This window comes from Penicillium waksmanii, assembly GCF_028829765.1.
Source record: "Penicillium waksmanii strain IBT 27052 chromosome Unknown utg000005l:1.0-5232799.0:1.0-5237142.0, whole genome shotgun sequence".
In the NCBI taxonomy this organism is placed as follows: Eukaryota; Fungi; Ascomycota; class Eurotiomycetes; order Eurotiales; family Aspergillaceae; genus Penicillium; species Penicillium waksmanii.
The window spans coordinates 4,051,963-4,072,180 of NW_026643252.1; the positions used below are offsets into that span (position 1 = coordinate 4,051,963).

Consider the following 20,218-nt stretch of genomic DNA (forward strand, 5'->3'; position numbering starts at 1 on the left):
GTGCTGTACTTTGGGTCATGTTTTAGCTCGTAAAGGCAAAATTCAAACGGACGAGCGATGTACTACTACGTATTATAACTAAGCCAAAATGACCAACTTACGGTCGCTCTCCTAACACAGAGCCCTTTCCCTACTCACGCAACAATTTACCCCTACATCGTTATATAATGGGGCAAAGCCTGAATTTTTGGCAGCCTAAGGGGACTGTATAAAAATAGAGTACAATGAAAGACCGACTTCGTCACAAATGATCAATGGCAGAGCAGATTGTTTCTCATGATGAATCTGCTGTGCTTTGATGTATCGGAGGGGTGGTGCCCGAGGAGCGCATAGCAAAACTGTCGATAGGTGTCCAGGATAGGTGTCCAGCACAAAAACAAAAACAATCAAGGAGCATATCTACCTGAACGTCTGAAGGACCTCGTCTCGGTGCTTTTCAAGATAGTCCGCGAATTTGGTCAGCCGGATTGGGTATTTTTCCAATTCTCTGAAATCAACTTGATACCCAACTTCATTCGCCCACAATTCGGCAAAGAGCTTACGATCTCTCAATGCAAGGTCTTTCGCTTCTTGCTCGCTGTAGAATTCAAGGCCAATGTCTTCTCCACGAACTCTGCTCAGCCACTCTTCTTCGGCCTTGTTAGAGTTGTCAAATAGTATATGATCATTTTATTTTATTTACTTTTCCCGGTGCGTATTCCACTGAGCCAACATGCTGGTGTGGGATCCGCATTTAACTGTTTTTGTAGTTAGTCATATGCGCTGAATCGGGCGACCAGCTCTTTCTTATCTTACATCTCAACACTACATACCTCTGCCAATCTCAAATAACGGTTATCGTACGAAGCATGTCCAAGTGTGTTCTTCTTTGGTATGATATAACAGAGTATCTCAATTTGCGGTCTCATAAATCCAGTTTCACCTGGCCACCTGATCTCTCTTTTTGTCGTGATAATTCACATTCTCCAAGTTCTGAGCAGTCGCACTGTACTTCTTGTCGCCTCCTTGCATACAAGGCTGCTCCCCGAGCAGCTGCGAAAGTCAGATCCATGGATTTCTCTCCATGGACAGATCCCATCAAGGCGAACGGGGCTATTTTTGGCTCGATATGAAGTCCCGACAGCCCGGCCAAGGCGTCTTTCAAATTATCCTGAAAAAGCGGGTTCGTCGTGCTCTCACCAGCTAAAAGAAAACCGGTGATTCGAAACTCAGAGGACTGAGAAAAAGTTGTGATCTGCTCACGGAGACGAGCCCATAATATGTCCGGATTATCTGCTTCAAGAATTTGATCCAGCCCCAGTTCGAAGTTAAGATCTTTTATCTCATCGTACGCGAAACGCATCAGGGATTCACCATTATTGGGTATAGTAATGCTGGTGTATAACAGATGGCGAGTGAAGGAAACAAAAAGAATTACCGGAGAACCGGCCAAATAAAACTCATCATCACACTCCCATAGATCATGGTAGCTTTTGCATAGTCCATAGCCACTAGCAGCATAAACAGCATCTGCCTCTATCAGACGTCTTGGGTACCATGAACAATCACCCGTCCAGGTCTGTAAATCTAACTCTTGAAGAGCAGTATTGATCATTTCTGGACTCAACGTTGGTATATCGGGAGTTGTGATAGCAACCCTATTCAGATCTTGACGTATCTGCTTCTCTGTAGCAAGCTTAAGATTCCAGAGCATTTCACTAATGATGTTGATATCGTCCGATTTCAGCGGTCGCTCAAGCTTTTCGTTCAACCAGCACCACCCAGTCCGTGCTGAAAAAGGGAGACCCAAGAAAGAATCCAAAAGAGAGAATAGCTTAAAGTAGGACTTTTGGAGAATTCCTTGATCTTCCATTAATATGGGCTTGCCTCCTTTTGCAAGGCGTGTCATAAGCTCAAGGTACTCAGGTTTGCCATGGATCTGGACAACTTCGACGACGGTTCCATTATAATAATGTACGGCGGATGTTCTGTTGAAAATGAGGATTAATTCCATTTCGTCAAATCATCAAGATAGCGACACGCTCACCCGTAGGAAGGTGTGAGGTCGAACCCGACTCCCGGGGCATCATAGATATCGGCTGGAAGGCATGTTTCACACTTTGGACGAGGGCAGTCATAAAGGGCGTGACAAGCGACTGTTGAAAAAGCAACAAGCGTAAATACCCATGTTAAATTCATCTGGAAGACAGGGTCGGTACGCATACTGGCAAGATGTGGGTTCTGGGCACTGAGAGAGAGGAGGGGGGTAGTTTTGATGATGTGGCACGGACGAACAGTTTTGTCCGAGACAGCGAGTTTCGATAAGAGGACGTAACTCGGTGGTAAATTACTAATTACTAGTTAAAAATAAGACAGAAGCCTCCGAGTGGGAACCATAACAGAACTCACAATGTACAGTTTTGATTCTTCATTTATGCTATACATCACCATCATATAGCCAAGTGTAGCCATTGGGATAATTCTGTTAAATCTGTTATCTATGTCTACAGTCAAGAAGAAGAAGAAGAAGAAGAAGAAGAAGAAGAAACAAACTTGTACATGGCCCTGGACCATGGTTGTACCTCGCAGCTGGCATCCATCTTAATAAAGTTGAGGGAAGTCAAGTAAAGAGACATTCTAAACGGGCAACTTCAAAACATCGAAATCTCGCTCGAGGCAAGTTCGGCTCTCTGCATCACTGCGAGAATTCTGAGCCAGTCGAAAGTCTGCGCCTCTTTCTCAACAGGCCACTTCGCCCCCATTGTATCTCCTCCGCTAGCACCGCTAGTACTGCTAGCCCCATGAACGAGCCTCTTAGCACAAGCATCGCCGAGCTCCGCCCAGCTCCGGCCCCATCCCCGGGCGAAGATATCCGCGATGAGCAAATCACAACGAAATGCCTCATCGGTCCCTGAGGTCATCGGGCACACGGCCTTTACTAGCCCCCTTGAGGCATTTTAGAATGCTAGCCTGTAGATCCAATACATCCTCTTGTCCCAAGTCTCGAGATCAAAGCTTCTCACCACCAACTCTTGCTCAGTACGATGTCTTACACCTCATACTCCGATGCGCGTATTTCGCGGACCTTCCGGTCCATTCCGCGCCTCGCCCTGAAATCTCCAGAACACGAAGTCGCTTTTCGAAACGAACATGTCGTGCGAGCGAAGACGACTCTAATTCTCAAACCTGCCCGCAATGATAGCTCGGAGGTCGGATATCGCATCGTCCATGAAGATGGCACCCCCGCTTTTACCGTGACCGGTCGGAAATTCGGCGATCGCTCCAGTCGAGAGTTCCGCGATATGTCGGGTCTGCCTTTATTCGATATACACAGATGGTCGGCGCTTTCGATCCCATTTCATTGGTATCTCACAATGCCCGGCAGCGATAGGAAATCGAAAATAGCCACGGTTGACACGCAAACGTCGTTGAAGGGCGGCGATTTAAAATTCACTTTTCAAAATATGGCTGCTAGTGATTTGAAAATGGAGGGTGAGAAAGATGTCACGCTCATGGTGAGGCGACATGGCGAAGCACTGAGACTCTTTGATATTGTCGATGGAGATCGAAGGATTGGTGAAGTGCGAGAGAGCATTCACCACAATGAGAGGCTATATTTAACCAAACGCTCGAGACGGCAGGGATTTCGACCGGCTCTTGAAGTTATCATCGCTCCCGGCGTAGATGCCACTCTGGTATGAGCACTTAAACTAATTCACCGGTCGTTCCAGCTAACTTTAGGTCTAGGTTGGGGCTATTGCAGTAATATTGTCTGATTGGTATTTTGGAAGCGGCTAAATATGATACCCAAAGAGTAGTTTTTATATTTTCAACGAAACTGTTTCAGATCTGATGTGTCTTGTTCTTGGTGGTGGTCACTGGTGGTAGTATTATTTAACGTCCGGCGGGCGGGGGCACACGGACGTGCTAAGCTAAGGCTACTTAACTAAATACACTTAAAGCGCTTGTTAGAAAGCAACTATGTCTTGTTCTTGGTTGCACCGAGTATTGTTCGAATTCGATTTTAAGACAACGAAAACCGACCGAGATAAAATCCAATTCAAGTACCTAATAATCAACCTAGCCGGAGCTTTTTTCTTGTTATTCTCAAAGGTAGGTGGTGCTCTTGATGGATATGCTGAATTGAATATCCAACGCTGCCCAGGTGAGCACATCCTGGTTTTTTTTTTTTTTTTTGCTCGTGGACACAGCATACTGTATATTCTGAGCCAATCATTCATTGGATCTTTAGTTCATCCACTTAGCAATCTAATTTTCGCACAACTTTGGCTTTCGACTGGGCACAGTCAGCGATAAGGCGTTTTCCGCAACCGCCACAGCACAGGCATAATGTGGCGGTGCGCTTTGAGAAGCAACGCATTGGGGCACACTGTCAGGCAACAAAGAGCTCTCCCACCTAGACATCCTTATATCTATCGCATTCTAGCGCTCTCTTTCTCTTCTTAGCAATTTAACAGGTCAACTTTTCCAACAAATTTCAGAAGAAGATTGATCCTAGTGTCGATCTCCAAGGTTTTCTTTTTTCCCTTGACCGCAAATAGTACCCCGCTCTACCCCTTGCAGGGCAGAATCGATCACAATCTCGATTCTCAACATCGATCTCATCCAACCGTCGTCATCAATTCAGTCATGGATCCAAGGGTCGGTGTCGGTGTCTTTGTTCTCAACTCTGAGGGCAAATTCATCATCGGCAAGCGTAAGGGAAGTCACGGTGCCGGTATGTCCACCCTCAATATGCACTATTACCCTCTTGCATTTCACAATGGCACCATATAACATGATTTTGACCTCTTTATTCGGAATGTAGACACATGGGGCCTCCCAGGAGGTCATTTAGAATTCGGCGAAGGGTTTGAAACATGTGGCGAGCGTGAACTCCTCGAGGAGACTGGCTTGGAGGTCCGAAATTTAAAATTCTGGACAGCTACGAATAGTGTCTTCAAAGATGTTACCCCCAATAAACACTACGTCACCATCTTCCTTGGAGGTGTCGTCAGTGATGAAGGGGCTCAGCCGCAGGTGAGTACATAGCTTCGCAGATCATGTGTCGCTTCTATGTGCCCCCCCTATTTCGTGCTTCAAGTGCTGTGCTAACTAGCCAATCAAGATCATGGAACCCAACAAGTGCTCAGCATGGGAATGGGTGTCTTGGGATGAGATCAGAGTTGACGCAGAGAAGATGATATCAGGTGCAGGGTCTCCGGAGAAGACGCTCTTTCTGCCCTTGGTGGAGCTGTTCATCCAGAGGCCTGACTTTAGCGTTTCAAGGGACTCGGTGGTTTGATGAAAAACAAATCTAGTTCAGTATCGACCTCATAGAATTTATGGATAGCATCAGGTAATACCGCTCATCTTAAATGAGCTATGATTTTGCAAATATGACGACTTCTACATAATTGTGCAACCACACGAAGGTGCGATTAAGCCTTTACCTTTTACGGCCCGTCCTATCTGAGGTGTATGACCACCTGCCGATCCTTTATGCACTTCATCAATCAAAAGGAACGATAATGGCAATTAGGATAAATAATCGGACACCCCTTGATAGACACGGCAAGCCATCCATTCCTTAACTCCTAATCGAGTACACACTCCTTTGTTTCAAATTTCATATATTAACGCTTAGTATCATATCGTATACCAGATTCATATTTTCATTTGCAATTTCATTTTCGTTCGTGCTTTTCAATATGCATTTCAAGTATTTTCTTCAGGTCAGCGGGCTGGCCCTTTTGACTGGTGCCGTAAGTGCCCAGCTGGATACCAACGCTCTCGGCCTCAATCCTGTGCTCGGAACCAACCCTCTCGGTGGTACTGGTGGCGCAAGCCATTCCGTGAGCCCGACCTCAACTCCCGTTCCAACCAGTTCGCCCGTCACCGATCATAAGCGATTTAGAAATCCTAGCTTCCGGCGAGTTGCGAAAAAAGATATCGGGGGAAATCTAGGTGGCGAACCTCTTGAGAACTTCGTGGGAAGAAAAAGCTCGCCTTCTGCGAGACCATCTTCGTCAATTGCCACGCCTACCTCCAGCCCAAGTGGAACCCCAACTGCAGTGCCACGATCAAACAAGGGGATTTATGGAAGAGATGGCGGTAATTACGAGGCCGACTCAACGATTCCGGTAAACTTGGGTCAACTTCTCTCAGGAAGAGATAACGGAAACTACCAGGCCGACTCGACAATTCCGGTGAATCTGGGCCAGCTACTCTCAGGAAGAGATATCAGCAGCTCCGATGCCGACTCGACTGTTCCAGGAAACCTAGGTAGCTTGTTGGGTGATGAAGACTCCCTGTCCACAAAGCCTTCTACCCAGAGCCCAAAACCCAGCTCAACTAGGCTTCCAGCAAAGCACGCCAAACCGTCGACCAGCACAAGTGGATTTTCAAAGAATCAGGCCAGCCCATCGCCCACCCCTACGCCCTCGACAATTATCAGAAGACGCCGCCGTGCCAACTTGGGAGGCTCTTCGAAGGCCCCTTCTCCCTCAGTCACGCCGACCTCTGTTGCCTCAACTGCCTTTGCACCTACTTCCATGCAGACAAAAGCCCACTCAACCCCGCTGGAATTTTCCTCGAAGGAAACCGGTGTCACCAAGGGATCCATTTAGGCTGCTCCCCGGTGGAACTAAAATTTGTACGATAATCATCCTCGCAATTCTTCAATCTTCAAATCGCTGACCATTCAACAGCCTGAAACTATCATTCGGCGCGAATCGAGATTCAGAACTATCTCGTGTAAAATGGCGAAGCATAGAATGAATATAGATTCTGTTGGATTAATGTATCCAAATGCAAGACGTGGAAATATCTTGAACCTCCTGGATAGGAACCTCCTATAGAAATCCTTTGTGGGCTGTATATTAATGTCTCTTTCGGATTTTATGAGATTAATATAATCTATGTACTTTCAATGGAACATCATATTAAAGGATTGATTGTCTCGTCAGTATGTGCAGAATTTTGTCCTCGGGAGGCGGAACCAGACGTGCAGGATGAGTTTTTGGAGCAGGCGGTCGTACAGACACACTTGTTAATGGACCCGGCGGTTAAGGGGAAGGTAGAGATGGAAGAAACCTGTATCATTATCATCCGCGTTATTGATGAGAGCTTGGCCCATACGTTTCTCGACCGGTTACTGTGATCAACCTCCATCCTAAGCCTCATCGACTTGAGATTCTATGGCTGGCTCTGGAGAGAGCGTTGGTAAGGGGTGTAAAACTATGTACGGAGGGAGGTGTCGCTCTGTTTTGTTATATCATGGGTCGACTTGGTGTATATTAGCACTTCAATCCAGACATTTGCTACAGGTGGTAATCGTGTACAGTCCATCCGAATGTACTTTACTTTGTGTAACCAGGGGAGAATAATTGATCTGCAAAGCGTACATGGGTCTGGAAAAAACTGCACTGACCTAGGAGACAGACAGTCTTACTCAGTGTTATTGGTCCAGTGGCTGAATTGCTTTAAATCGAGCCAGGTTCTACGACCCCCATTCGGGCATTTTCCATGGCTTGCAGTTGGAAAGGGCCACCAGTATTCGGCTTTTGCAAATATTTAGCCAACACATTCTCCATAGGACAATTACAGGTGACCATAACACTAAGCCAATATTCCCACCTACATTAGCCACCAGCCCCCACGGTTACCTGGCCATATACTAGCAGCCGACTAGTTCCTTAGCCGTTATATGATCCGCCCAGCCCTACCCCTCTTTAACTCTTTCTTCCTACCCTAAACCTAGAACAACAACACCCCTTTCACATCTTCCAGCTGAGCGACCACAATGTATTCAGAATACACTACCATCTACACCAGAACCCCCCCGGTCTTTCCTCTTCGCCATTGTTGCGAATGTCGGCCCCGACGGGACCACCTGCCCCCTGGCCGTGGCCTACCGCCAACACCACGACGAATACAATACCCATACATCATACCTACGAGTGCGCCATATGGTAGCTGATACCCTCGCACTGATCGACAACCTCTCTGATCCCGCAAACCACGCACAACTAGAAGCCGAGACGGCGCTTGCAAACGACTGGTATCGTCAGTCGTCAGGGGACGAGCTTCCCACATATAAACGGCCCAGCGTGCCGGACACCGAGCAGCCCCCCCTACATGCCCATGGTCGACTCCACGGGGCCAGTGAAACAGCAGCCCCCGCTCCCCTGGCGGGAGGACGGAATCCGCCAGTTCCCATTCACCGCCACCTGCGTTCTACATGCGTTGCAGCGGGACGATGCCTCTTGCGAGGGCACCCGCCCCGGCGACATCCAGTTCCAGCCTCTATCGACAGTCTTCCGAGCAGACTGTCTCGAGTATGGCTTGGTTGTTCTCGATATCTCCGATCTTGATCGTGTGACGTACGGCATTGCCGCGTTTCCTATATGCTATATGGCTACGGTTCTGTACGAAGACGAGAACATAGACTGGGATCCGGTCGAGGACGAGCAGCCGGACCAGGTGGATCTTGTCCTGGCTAGTCCGCGTCCTCGTGAGCTGTTGTCGATTGGGCAGTGGGTGCGGAAGTATTGTGAGTGGTTGTCGGTGGAGGAGGCACCACGCATCCTCGAACTGGAGGAGAGGCCGGTGGCTAATGCGACAACGCTGGATTGTAAGTTGATCTCTATAGGGCTCCTCCCCAAAAGGATATCTGGATGGTGGGTGCTAACGGGTGAATGGCAGATATCTGGCCACCGGGGCTAGATAACCTCCCTCAATCCGTGGTGGAGATGGGAGCCTCCGGTGCCTCTAGCGTAACTGTGGCAGACGAGCTGCGGCACACTGTCCCGATAAGAACAATAAGAACGACAGGAACGGGCGGGTGAAGATCAGCTTGAACAACAGGAACTGTAAATATTCACCCACTCCCTCACTCCCTGGAGATAACAGAAGGACAGCCCGACTTTCTGCGGGCAACCGTACCAGAAACTGATCTTACAGTATAGGAGAAGATTGCGTCAACGCCTATGAACTAGAATACTACCTTATTAAAGGGTGGATGTTTGGTTGTATTGTATTATATGGTTTGCGAAATAGATATGTCCCTTAAAGAACGATTGTATATTACTTTTATCTAATATTGACTTCCTAAACAACTCTATTTATAACTACGATAATTAAGTACAGGATAGCACCCAGAATATACAATATCTCCACCCCCTTATCCAAGCAGGCGAGGGGATCAACAGAACGGAACCTCCACCTAACCTACCCGCCGTGATCGTAACCCGTGTAGGCGTATCTTGTATTGTAATCATCTTTCCTAGCCCTGTAGTTTAATGCTGAGTCTATAAAAAACTAGGTACTTCCTTGGAGCAGAGCAGAGATCCCAACATTAAACTATTATATATGGTACAAGTGGGCCACTGCGCGTATCTATCTAGGTCTAGGTAGCTTTCCACACCAGGAAACATACTTCATCATCCAACGGCCACGCGCAACCAAACCTAGCCCTGTAAAGTTGACGTGAAAGATTCGTTGCAACTAGTGCGATCCCTACCACGCTCAGACTAAACAGTCTAACAATTCCCTCGCCCTGCTCTCGGATATGGTCCTGATGGCGCGTTCCGACAGAGCCTCTCCAGGCACGAATCTCCCCGATTCGCGTCTCCTACGCGGGGAGGTCGGTTTCCGGCGCGGTGTGACTGAGGAAGTCTGTGAGGCTGCCGACTACCTTGGCATGACTGGCGGGCAAGCTTTGGTCTGGCTTGATTGTCTCCGTAGCGGCCTGTGGGATCCTCACAAAGGAGTACTGTATGACGACGTCGTCGTTAGCGTGGTATTCCTGTGGATAATCAAGTGGAGGTGGTCCATTGGGTTATGGTGGCGTGTCTGCCGCTGTTTCAGTGGGATCTGATATCTGTTTCGACAATCCGACCAGTACCACCCAGCTGCCGGGCTGGATGTCGCTGAGTTTGGGTGTTGGGCCGTTAGGCGAACGGTGGGAATTGGAAAATCCCGCTGCGATAGGAATGACGCCGAGTTTACAGGATGATGGTGATAAGGGTCTGTGGTATGCGAATTACAGAAGGGCTTTCTCGGATTCCGAACCCGAGCTTAGGGCTGACAGATAGGCCAGGAAGCGGACGGCGAAGCTCTCCCCGTCTAATCGGGTATTGGTCATGGCGTAGTGTTGGTACGTCTGGACGTTGTCTGTAGGTACGACTGGGTCTTCTCCGTCCTGGTAGTGCCCGAACAGGACTATATGCATCATAGGAAGGATGGGGGCGTGCGGCAGGCTCAGACCGTGAGTGATGGTTGACGACCACAGGAGGCATTCGCTGCTACGCAGCGATGTGGAGAAGGCACATATTGCATGGATGGTCCCTCGTTCTTCTACCCCGTCCCGCTGCCAAAGAAGCAGCAGCTCTGAGTAGCAACCAGCGGACGAATCATCGCTCTGTCGGTTCACCCCCTGGAACAGGCACACCTGCCGTAGGCCCGCGCACTTTGCCATAGCCGCCGTAAGCTCGTTAAGGTCTCCCCCCGTCTCTAGCCCAAACTGATCCGCGCCCAGGCTCAGCGCAGACGCGCCCCGAAGCTCATCCGATGCAAGGGCCACAACGATCACGCTGGGGGTGAGGTTCGGAAAGGCAGCCCAGTTCAGGTGACTGCGTCCGGCATACGCAACTGCCAGAACCTGGCTGGAGACCTTCCAGGGGCCTAGCCGGTGGGGATCCTCTTCGAGCTGCTGATACAGCTGCTCGGGAAACCGGGATACGATTTACAAATTGTCGACCGCTGCTTTCTCGTGGGGATGCTCGTCGGGGTGGTGGGTGAGGACGAGCAGCTCATCAATTATACGGTCCATATCCGCTGGGATTTCTTGCGGCTGGTCGTCTGATATGCTGATGCTTGAGGCCGAATTATCGTCTGTGCAGTCGAAGGAAGGACCCCTCGACAGGTGGGATACTGTAACGTTCGTTGTCATCCCTGCAGGGGGTATTGTGCTGGATGGCTTCTTGATACGGGTCACCATCTTGAAAGATTGGTCAGAGCTAATTTATACGTCAGAAAAGGTGGGAACTATGCGTGCAAGGTAGTAAGGCCTGGGGATTCGACAGACTGTTACAGAGGTCACGGGTCACATCTCCTCGCTTTCGACTCGGGTCGGCAGAGTACACATTTTCCTGGCTTATTGGCCCTTTGAGGGCGATATCGGAGGCGTTCTCGGGAGCGTTGCTCTGATGCTCTGATTCTGATATCATGCTGAGGGAAACGAAATCCAAGTTCTCCCTGTTCCACTCCGCAGCTCTTAGGTACTGTATTAAGCGGCCCAGCATAAAGCTGCTCAAATAACAAGCTGTGCCCCCACCCGAAGGCCTTCGAATCGTCCCAGGAGACCATCAACGGCAGGCTCAAATGGGAAACCTTTTTTAGCTGGAACTTGGCCCAAGGTTTGGCCGTCGGGTCATGGAAGAAAATCTGGACGCGATGGCAGCTCTGGGAGATGAGAGGAGTATGATGCAGATGAGTATCCAAGGGCTATCTTCTGTGGAAGTCTGGAATATGTTCTTCGGTTAGGTACTGGCCAAAATTTGGTTTTTTTTAGCACAATTTGATACATTAAATGATATCCAGCCATGAGTCTTGGCCGTCGCTGCATAGATTTTGCCTGAAGTTCAATATTCCGCCAGAAAATAAGAGCAAAAATCAGACGAAAGGATTTTCTTTGACATATTGAGGGTAAGCACAGTATTTCTAAAGTACTAGGACAAGCACCTGTTGACTAATATAATGTTACAGATAATAACCTAAAAACGAGGCCACGGTACTCTCCGATTCATGATGTAATTCACCTGGCGAAAGTTTTGACTTGTCAACTTGACCAATCATTCTCTGTGACAGCCATACCTAATCTAATCGAAAAGATTGACTTTCCAAGCTTCCCATGATCAATTTTCTTTGTTCGGGAGGTTCCAGTTGCAAATTGTGATCGGCATCGCCTGGCATCCACACGGAACCCCTGGATACATTTTCCGCTATAAAAGTATATCAATAATGATACTGAGTTTTACTCAGAAAATAGCAACTCAAGTTTGACCCGACTGGTGACATAGCTCAGATTACGTTGAATCTTCATAGATGTAAGAACTTCAAGCATGTACAACTTACCACCAAAAAGTACTATTCTGATACGAAAATAAAAAAGGAATTCCTAAGCCAAAACACAGTGCACAAAGCAAATGACCTACATATGTCTGGCCCTCCGAATTTTCACGAATATTCCATGACCGTTTACATGAAAAGAACCACTTTTCTGTACCCACATCACTGCACAGGCCGGTTCATGACGACATATCTTCCTACAAACGACTGAAAAAAAGGAGAATGAATGTAGGGCCGATGCCCTAGCCCTGACACCGAGAGAATCCTATAAGAAGTCTTCAGAAGCACATAAATCAGAAGTTTTTCATCTATCAGAGCATCCAAGATGATTCTGCAATGGAAAAAGGCATCACTGTTGGTTGATTTTGACAGAGTTCGGTCGAACAAGCCGCGACCGTCTTCTCGGGGGCATATCGCCCCATGGGCCGATAAATTGTGACCGGGGCAAAAAGACCCCTTATTCTCTACTCAGAGCCATTGGCCCTGAGTATACGAATATCATGGCCCTGGAAAATGAATCCGCGCCACACCCTTGTTCCCGCGGTGGTTTACCCCACTGGCGGGAACGCTCCGACTGGTCCAGGTACGAACGCGCCCCTTTCTTTCCCCCCCCCCCCAATACACTATATTCCCCCATGATCGCGCGGTGCGATCGCAGCTTCGGTGATGAAGACCTACGATTTCCCTTACCAAAGAAATCTTGAGGAAACCTAAAACACCTTACGTTTCAAGACGGGTCTCTGAAAGAAGCTGCTCTATCAAATTTATTTTTGTTATCATGTCACTCTGTCTGGTTGGAATTACGGGCTAACTGGTATGATCAGAATAGGAGTTGAGCCAAGTTGAAGGAGTGCTCGCGCATGACTCGATGGTGTGCTATGGAAAGTGGTGGACGTAGAGATCTGCAGATTTTGCAACCGGCGAATGGTAGGTTTTAATCTTACGCGACCGGGGGAGATATTACATTCTAGCCTAGATAATAGAACGATGGATATGATCTACTTTATAATCCCTGTCTATACTCTAATTCGAAATAAAATCCACAGGATCGTAACATTGGTCCTAACTTGAAAGAGATTGGGACTTTCCAAAGTTGGCCGAGTAGCCACCAATAATTACTCTCAAATTTAGTCTGGGTGTTGAAGCGGTCAATGTATCCCCTCTCTCAAAGTGTTCCTTGCCAGTCTCTTCACAGACAAGCCTGTTAAGAATGCGCAACGAGTTTCTGATTTGCCTTTAGAGATATTGTCTTCAAGACCCTTAAATATCCGATCTCGACAATAAATTCTCCGTCAACTGACAGCACATTGAGGCTGGGTAAATTTTGCAGAACGATACTAGGGGGCGCGAGGCATACTCGTATGTAGTGTTTACTCTATCTTCAGTGATCACGATCTTCATAGGTGTCGCATGCCTGCAAAAACTAGACTCCGCATTTTCACTAGGTATAACAAATCAGACGATGTGATTCATCATTAATCCCTGTTCGGAAACTACATATACCAAAGTACCAACCCACCCACCTCGGGAGTACGCGCTGTGATAGGTGGAAAGGGTTACAACGCGGGGTATAGCTGGCAGGGGGGGTTAAGCTATTCTTCAACGCGATCGCTAATCGGATCTAGCTGTCTCTGATGCACACCCCGTGACCACTGGGTGGTGTTGGCTAGGTAGGCTAGGAATGAGGGCGGGTAAATTGGGCTTCGGCTCCTACATATAGAACCGAAAGGGTGCTACAGGGGTCATGGTTCACTATGCATTTTCCGGGGAGGCAGTTTGAAGTTAAAGCCGGGATTAGGCCTGAAACAAGGTTCTTATAGGGGCTGGGCCGGGCGAATACGAGTGTTTTTGACCTTGTTGTGGGAAAAGTTCATTGTCGGGGTTTGGACCTTTCTCAACGCAAGAGAATTGGTAATGGAACCCCGAGATTAAAATGGATCGACCAAATGTGTTGTCGGTCAATGCTTGCTGATTGCTAATTGTTGATCGTTGGTAAGGTTTATACTGTGTGCCACTGTCATCGTGTCCATATTTGTATATCCGAAGTACTAATTAGTACCTAATTTATGTGGACATACTATAGAACCATCGTGTCGGGTCGGGGTATAACTTGTCCACGTCACACGCAAAAAGAGGAAAATACGGAGCAGAGGGAGAAAAAAAAAACTCTCTGACGAGAGATCTCCATCTTGTAACCCTCAACCATTCTGATCCGTGCCCAAAGACAGTCCCCAGTGGGTTACCGACAGAGTGGTAAGACTCCACCGTGGCGGACGCATCATTGGCCAAACACACCAAGGAATGCCACTCTTCTTGTGGATTGACGACTCCTCTACCCGGGCTCCTCTCGCCTAAGAAACCTTTCTGGCCCCGAATGGCTGGTCTTATAACCTTCGACCGCCTAAACGTCTCGTCGATTAATGCTGGAACCGGGCGGTCCGGGTTACTGGTATACATTGTATCGTATCTACCTTCTTAAACCTCCCTCCCCGCCCAGCTCCATCTCCTGTCACCCTCTCCGATCTCCGAGTCCCCTTTTTCAAGTTCGCATCGCCTTTGTTTGCCACCCCACTCCAGCAAAGGGTTCACTAGCTGTGGCCTTCCCTCCGGTCGGCATGACTGACCACTCCATCTCTGACGGGGTATCGATCGACGTGGTATGTTTGTGATGCGATGACGGAAACCTGACCCAAACTGTCGGGATATTGCGGTGAGCTGACCGAGATGTCGTCCAGGATCCCGAAATCGAGAATGACAGTGCCTACGGTGGTGATGACTGGGTATCGTAAGTATTAACTCGTTCTTCTATTTACACATTTGTGATGTTCTTTTTTGATTTGTCTCTTTCTTTTCTTTTTCCTTTTTTCTTTTCTTTTTTCCCTCTCGGATACGCGGGGCGTTGCGCGTGCCCGCTGGCCTGTGCGTATTCATCGGGTCTAACAACCGCATTTAGGCTCAGAGAAACCACATCCATCAAATCTTCGATTTATCGGGGGCTGATGGAAAATGGCAGGAGGTAAGTATTTAATCTTAAGAATTACTATACATTTTTTCCCCCCACGGGTTAATTTATACTAACTAAGTATACAGATATCAAAGTCTCAGAAATAAAGAATACTGGTAAGGAAATGACTCCCTCGGTCTACTCCCGAAAAAGGGGCAAATCAAACTGATACCTTATCAGTCTTCCCTCAGATGAGCAGCAATTCGAGGCGTACGAAGCAGGGTAAGCCCCTCACCCGGGATATCCGTCGAAAGTCGACTAATCATCTATAGACACCTGGTGGATCTCATTTTAGACTCAGAGCGAGAAAATCCGCTTTTCCGCGCGCCATGCGGAGATGATAAGGAAGCACCCCTTCATATTCTAGATATTGGAACCGGAATGGGCACATGGGTTATGTATGATGATCCCCGAGACGAAATTGAACTTCCAAGGTTGTTCAGAGCAAAAAAGCTAATTTGTTTCCCAGCGATGTGGCCGATATGTTCCCGAATAGTGGGTTCCTCCCCATATCAAATTTCCATATTCAAAAGAAATACGCTTACCTAGCATAGGTATTGTTCGCGGTGTGGATCTCTATCCACCACCCATAAGCTGGATGCCGCCAAACTGTACGATCGAAGTAGACGACGTGCTACAGGAATGGACCTGGCGGGAACCATTCGACTTCATCCGCATGCGTAACATGATCGGATCCTTCGACCAAGCGGAGTGGGATCGCGTTTATCAACAATGCTACGACAAATTAAAGCCCGGCGGTTGGATCGAGCAGTACGAAGTTGGGCCATTTGTTGAATGCGACGACGGCAGTTTACCCGAAGACAGCGTGCTCGCGAAATGGGGGCCCAATGTGCGTGGCTGTGGTGAGCGTGCAGGTCGAACCTGCGACGTCATTTTCACAATGGCGAGCAGTATTCGGGAGAAGGGATTCATCGAAATGCACGAAAAGAACTACAAGTGGCCCATTGGACCCTGGGCCAAACATCAGAAGTTCAAGGAGGCTGGTTTGCTGAACTATGAGCATTGGATGTCTGGGATTGAGGGCTGGTGTATGTGGTTGCTTACCAAGTTTGGTGCACCGAAGCCCTGGAAGAAGGAGGAGGTTTATGTTTATTGCGCGCGCATGCGTAATGATATTAAGAATCCCGCCTATCACACATATCACAGGGCGTAAGTGAAGCCCTTATCTCAGCGATGGACAGTTTGTTCGTTTTTTGAAGTGACTAACAAACTCTATAGGAAGAGGATATGGGCGCGCAAACCGTTTCCTGGCGAAGTTTCACAAAATATGAAGGCTACCACGGAGTCACCGCAGTCAAGGCCCGTGACTAGTAATGAGTGACGGACGGATGGTTATTCGCATCTAATTCTGGCAAAATGGCGTTGGTTGGCTTTCTCTCTGTAATACAGCATACTACTGCGGGTCCTCCTTTTAATGGGTCTGCATTGTTCACGATTTTATACCCGGTGGGTTGCAAGGGCAGAGAGAGTCACTGCATCTTGAGTCGAATACGCAAAACGACTCGACTCTGAAGTCTATAGCAACCATTTTCGAGATTCGAGACACAAGTGATATAATTGAAAATATTCATAATATACTCATACGAAGCTGTCTGGCTTAAAGTAAGCACTGATGCTAATAAACTGGTTGCATTAAAATCATGGTAGTCTGAACTAGGGTATCATCAAGTTTTGAAAAGCTCCTTTAGGTCGACGCGATGAGTCGACGCGATGAAGCTAGCGGCGGGGCATCGATCCCACTAAACCTCCACCTCATATTCCTCCATCTCCACTTTGAAGTAAGGCTCGACCTGCCGCTTCTCATCCGCGGCACACTGGGAATCGATCGTGAATCGTACAGCTGCGTCGCGACCGCGCTCACTCGCTCCGAGGCGATCCCCGTTGGCTGCAACTGGGGTTAAAGGATGATGGGGACGTTGTGGAGTATCGGGTTGTTTATCGTTGGATCCGTCAATCGCGGAAACATTTTGCTGACGAGGTCGGTCGAACCATTGGTTGTATCGAGGGATGCGCTGAGAATTGGCTTCTTTGTTAAGCGGGATACGGACAGTCAAGAAACGTGGCGCTTGAAATTCGGGTCCCACGGATGTCAAGGCACGGTAGTCGGTGTAAAGCTCGAGGAGATCGAAGAGCGTTTCTATTCAGGATCATTAGTATGAGTCAAGTAAGAGTATAGATATCATCCACTTACCCATCACTTCAGTGCGACTAGTCTTCCAATGCGCATAGTCCGCTCCTGACTCAATATCCTCAATTCGCTCGTCAAGAAGCCGTCCTGCCAGTTCAAGGCAGGCGAGAGCCATGGTAGGTGTCGTCTGTTTGAGAGGGGAAAATGTTCGATAGAGGTCTAGCGAAATTCGATATGCTAGAGAAGAGACCTTGGAGCCCGCCTTATACTGCAATGACATCTTTGCCAGGGTCTTCTCGGGGTGTCGGGTACGGAAATCGAAGCCCGAGCACTCTAGCATGAGTCGTTCCAGGCCAATAATGGCTCGAGAACTCGCTTCAAAAGCCTAGCAACTTGTCAACCAAATAATCCTATCTGTGTATGTCCGAGAGCGGCGTACTTGATCGTCCGGCGAAAGATGCTCGGAGGGTAGGTATTTAAGATTGTGTGCCGCGCATAAGATCTCACGAGACTTCTTCAAAGTGTCTTCGATCTTGCACGCGGTGAAAAGTGCCGCTGCCGCGGTATCCTGCGAAAGACGTCAGACCGGGGCTTCTTCTCCAAAATAGCGACATAAACCCACCGTAAAACTATATTCATTATCTGGGCGCACCAGTCGGTATCGGTGGTAATATAGGACGGCGGTATTGAAGGTCCGGATCGGCCTGTACTCGCGTTAGCTTCACTTCGCTTCACTTCACGCCATCGTTACAAGTCTTCTCGGTTCGGGATCTCAACGTACAACCGCAGGGCCTTGCGCACATTGTCAATCCAGGTCACTCCCTGCAGACGCTGCGATGCCTCTCGCGTGGCATCCAACCCCATCGCCTGGATGCAATCCTGGATTGTCTGCTCGAAGAGGTAGGGCTTGGCAACATGGACAAAGGACGGGTGGATAGGCGGAGGTTCGGGCGGGCCATGATCTGTTTCCGAGCCAGGATGAGCCCGCTCATCCCGAGTCGCGTGTGCCATCGCAGTAAAGGGGCGCCGGATGCGATTGAAGAGCGACTCCTCTGTGTACGCGGGGGTGGAAGAGTCGCTGGAAGCTGTCGATTCGATATCCTCCATCATCACGTGCTGATAATGAACAGGTCGTCAGGGTGCGGAAGAATGCTGATCCGAAGTGTACAATATTCAATAGGATGAGAGTTATGGATGAAGTTATGGATGAGGAACAAAAGAGACAGGGTCAAACAATTTTGAGGTTTTGTTTGCAAGGGTATAGTTTGGCTGGGTTGGGTTGGGTTGCTTCGCTCATCTCCAAAGGTGAATGCTCGAGTCAGAGAGTAACCCGGTTAAACGGCAACAACTTGAAGTAAATCAACAACAACTCGATGGTAGAAACGATCTACTATGCCTGGGGCTAATCATGCTCTAGGAATTATAAATCGCTTATTTCTTATTTACTTGCAGAGCTAGGCAATCCACCAAAATGGAACCATGGTCAATTTCCGATACCTATGGGAGGTTGGTGAGATTATATTCACTGCCAATAACAGGAGCCAGTGAAAAGCTGTTCATAACTACCGCTTCATAACCTTAGTACGGCGCTCCATAGGCGCAGGGTGGTCAGTAGTTCTAAATAGGGGTATTTAACCTAACCGCCTGTAACTTCTGAGTCCAAAATTACTAGTGTTCCATTACAAATTTGGACAAAACTACAGTACAAAAGTTTCTAACCCCTAAATGTCTACCATTATTGACCATCTTCTAATATCAGACTAGTACCTACCTAAAATATAGCAGATTGGCTAATCTATTCCATCTTAGGTAGGTACTTGTCCCCCCCTAGAAAGATAGATTAAGTCATCACATCACTCAGTAACAGGTGAAAATCTCAAGCCCACTCATGGAACTCCCCGCCCAGCCCTTGTAGCCTTAGCCAGCTCGCTCTGAGCCTTATCATCCGCATAGCGCTGATAAATAGGCAAATAGTGCACTTTCTCGCTCGTGGTATTTTGAATACTCTCCCTTCCTTCAAGAGCAATAACCCACTTCCTCCACCTACGCCAAACAGCCTCATCCTCGCCCCCATTTCCATCCAGCGGAATTCCCAGCCCGTGCTTAAACTCATCAAATACCCACAATCGTACCGCCCACGGCGCGAGCACAAGATCGGGGAGACTAATCTCAGAACCTAAGAAGAATGGCCCGTCCGGATGCATTTCTTTCGTCCAGGCTTTTAGGTGGTTGAGGAATTCTGTTCGAACTTGCGATAGCCCTGCATCTTGGGATGGAGAAGTACCAGTTCCAGATGGCACTTGGTACTGCAGAAAGCGGTGGAAGGAGGGAATTATTCGGGATGTCACGTAGTCGATCCAGATGCGGACTCGAGCCCGTGAGTAAGGGTCTTCTGGGAGGAAACTTGGGCCATGGTTTGGGTAGGCTTCTTCAAGGTATTGGAGTATCACATTTGATTCGTAGAGTGGTTGTGGATTTGGCTCTGTTGGACATGAGAGTGTTGGGACTAGACCACGGGGGTTCAGAGTAAGGAGCGAATCGGGCTTGTTGTATGGATTGACTTCGATGTATTCGTATGGAATTTGCTTTTCTTCTAGGACGAGCCAGACGCGTTGGACTTGTGATGGTTAGATTTGTTTTATATCCAGACTATCTGAAAGCAGTGTTAATAGTAGTTTTCTTCACTCACCGAATCTGCGTTTGTTAGCCTGCATTTCTAGGTATGCTTGCACAATAGTTAGTTGGGGTAGGATACGCACGGACAAAACCACCCCGCATACAGCTTCAGCGGCTGCTCGGCGCGGTGCTTGTCGACCAGCACTTTGGCAGGGCCACTGGCCTCTGGGTAGATATCAGAATCGGGGTGCGCAGGCATTATGGTTCGGATATTTAGCGATATGTCGAAATTGAATATAGTAGGGAGTTGGGAATGTCAGAACGGAATTCATCCGGCA

At 48.3% G+C, this 20,218-nt stretch overlaps 10 protein-coding genes across 10 annotated transcripts; 5 read left to right on the forward strand and 5 right to left on the reverse strand.

Moving 5' to 3' along the window:
* Positions 1 to 904: 904 nt before the first annotated feature.
* On the reverse strand, positions 905 to 2,202 carry N7481_006422 (uncharacterized protein; the record flags this gene model as incomplete). Its single annotated transcript, XM_057265641.1, has 2 exons — positions 905 to 1,967; positions 2,027 to 2,202. The coding sequence occupies 2 exons, from the start codon at positions 2,200 to 2,202 to the stop codon at positions 905 to 907; spliced, it is 1,239 nt and encodes a 412-aa protein (XP_057123361.1).
* A 428-nt stretch (positions 2,203 to 2,630) lies between these two features.
* Positions 2,631 to 2,900, reverse strand: N7481_006423 (uncharacterized protein; the record flags this gene model as incomplete). The annotated part of the gene is made up of 1 exon (XM_057265642.1): positions 2,631 to 2,900. The coding sequence occupies one exon, from the start codon at positions 2,898 to 2,900 to the stop codon at positions 2,631 to 2,633; it is 270 nt and encodes an 89-aa protein (XP_057123362.1).
* A 123-nt stretch (positions 2,901 to 3,023) lies between these two features.
* N7481_006424 (uncharacterized protein) lies at positions 3,024 to 3,777 on the forward strand (the record flags this gene model as incomplete). Its single annotated transcript, XM_057265643.1, has 2 exons — positions 3,024 to 3,674; positions 3,727 to 3,777. The coding sequence occupies 2 exons, from the start codon at positions 3,024 to 3,026 to the stop codon at positions 3,775 to 3,777; spliced, it is 702 nt and encodes a 233-aa protein (XP_057123363.1).
* An 852-nt stretch (positions 3,778 to 4,629) lies between these two features.
* On the forward strand, positions 4,630 to 5,284 carry N7481_006425 (nucleotide triphosphate diphosphatase NUDT15; the record flags this gene model as incomplete). The annotated part of the gene is made up of 3 exons (XM_057265644.1): positions 4,630 to 4,717; positions 4,808 to 5,019; positions 5,108 to 5,284. 3 exons carry the CDS (start codon positions 4,630 to 4,632, stop codon positions 5,282 to 5,284), a joined length of 477 nt encoding a protein of 158 aa, XP_057123364.1.
* A 406-nt stretch (positions 5,285 to 5,690) lies between these two features.
* On the forward strand, positions 5,691 to 6,608 carry N7481_006426 (uncharacterized protein; the record flags this gene model as incomplete). The annotated part of the gene is made up of 1 exon (XM_057265645.1): positions 5,691 to 6,608. One exon carries the CDS (start codon positions 5,691 to 5,693, stop codon positions 6,606 to 6,608), a length of 918 nt encoding a protein of 305 aa, XP_057123365.1.
* Positions 6,609 to 7,949: 1,341 nt separating this feature from the next.
* N7481_006427 (uncharacterized protein) lies at positions 7,950 to 8,828 on the forward strand (the record flags this gene model as incomplete). The annotated part of the gene is made up of 3 exons (XM_057265646.1): positions 7,950 to 8,046; positions 8,090 to 8,614; positions 8,686 to 8,828. The coding sequence occupies 3 exons, from the start codon at positions 7,950 to 7,952 to the stop codon at positions 8,826 to 8,828; spliced, it is 765 nt and encodes a 254-aa protein (XP_057123366.1).
* Positions 8,829 to 10,024: 1,196 nt separating this feature from the next.
* On the reverse strand, positions 10,025 to 10,981 carry N7481_006428 (uncharacterized protein; the record flags this gene model as incomplete). The annotated part of the gene is made up of 2 exons (XM_057265647.1): positions 10,025 to 10,702; positions 10,742 to 10,981. 2 exons carry the CDS (start codon positions 10,979 to 10,981, stop codon positions 10,025 to 10,027), a joined length of 918 nt encoding a protein of 305 aa, XP_057123367.1.
* Positions 10,982 to 14,726: 3,745 nt separating this feature from the next.
* Positions 14,727 to 16,457, forward strand: N7481_006429 (class I SAM-dependent methyltransferase; the record flags this gene model as incomplete). The annotated part of the gene is made up of 9 exons (XM_057265648.1): positions 14,727 to 14,768; positions 14,847 to 14,896; positions 15,065 to 15,127; positions 15,202 to 15,231; positions 15,296 to 15,337; positions 15,388 to 15,513; positions 15,585 to 15,610; positions 15,670 to 16,285; positions 16,355 to 16,457. 9 exons carry the CDS (start codon positions 14,727 to 14,729, stop codon positions 16,455 to 16,457), a joined length of 1,098 nt encoding a protein of 365 aa, XP_057123368.1.
* A 418-nt stretch (positions 16,458 to 16,875) lies between these two features.
* On the reverse strand, positions 16,876 to 18,374 carry N7481_006430 (putative cyclin; the record flags this gene model as incomplete). The annotated part of the gene is made up of 5 exons (XM_057265649.1): positions 16,876 to 17,273; positions 17,328 to 17,649; positions 17,704 to 17,832; positions 17,887 to 17,968; positions 18,046 to 18,374. The coding sequence occupies 5 exons, from the start codon at positions 18,372 to 18,374 to the stop codon at positions 16,876 to 16,878; spliced, it is 1,260 nt and encodes a 419-aa protein (XP_057123369.1).
* Positions 18,375 to 19,181: 807 nt separating this feature from the next.
* On the reverse strand, positions 19,182 to 20,139 carry N7481_006431 (uncharacterized protein; the record flags this gene model as incomplete). Its single annotated transcript, XM_057265650.1, has 4 exons — positions 19,182 to 19,195; positions 19,312 to 19,881; positions 19,954 to 19,958; positions 20,024 to 20,139. The coding sequence occupies 4 exons, from the start codon at positions 20,137 to 20,139 to the stop codon at positions 19,182 to 19,184; spliced, it is 705 nt and encodes a 234-aa protein (XP_057123370.1).
* Between the last annotated feature and the right edge of the window lie 79 nt (positions 20,140 to 20,218).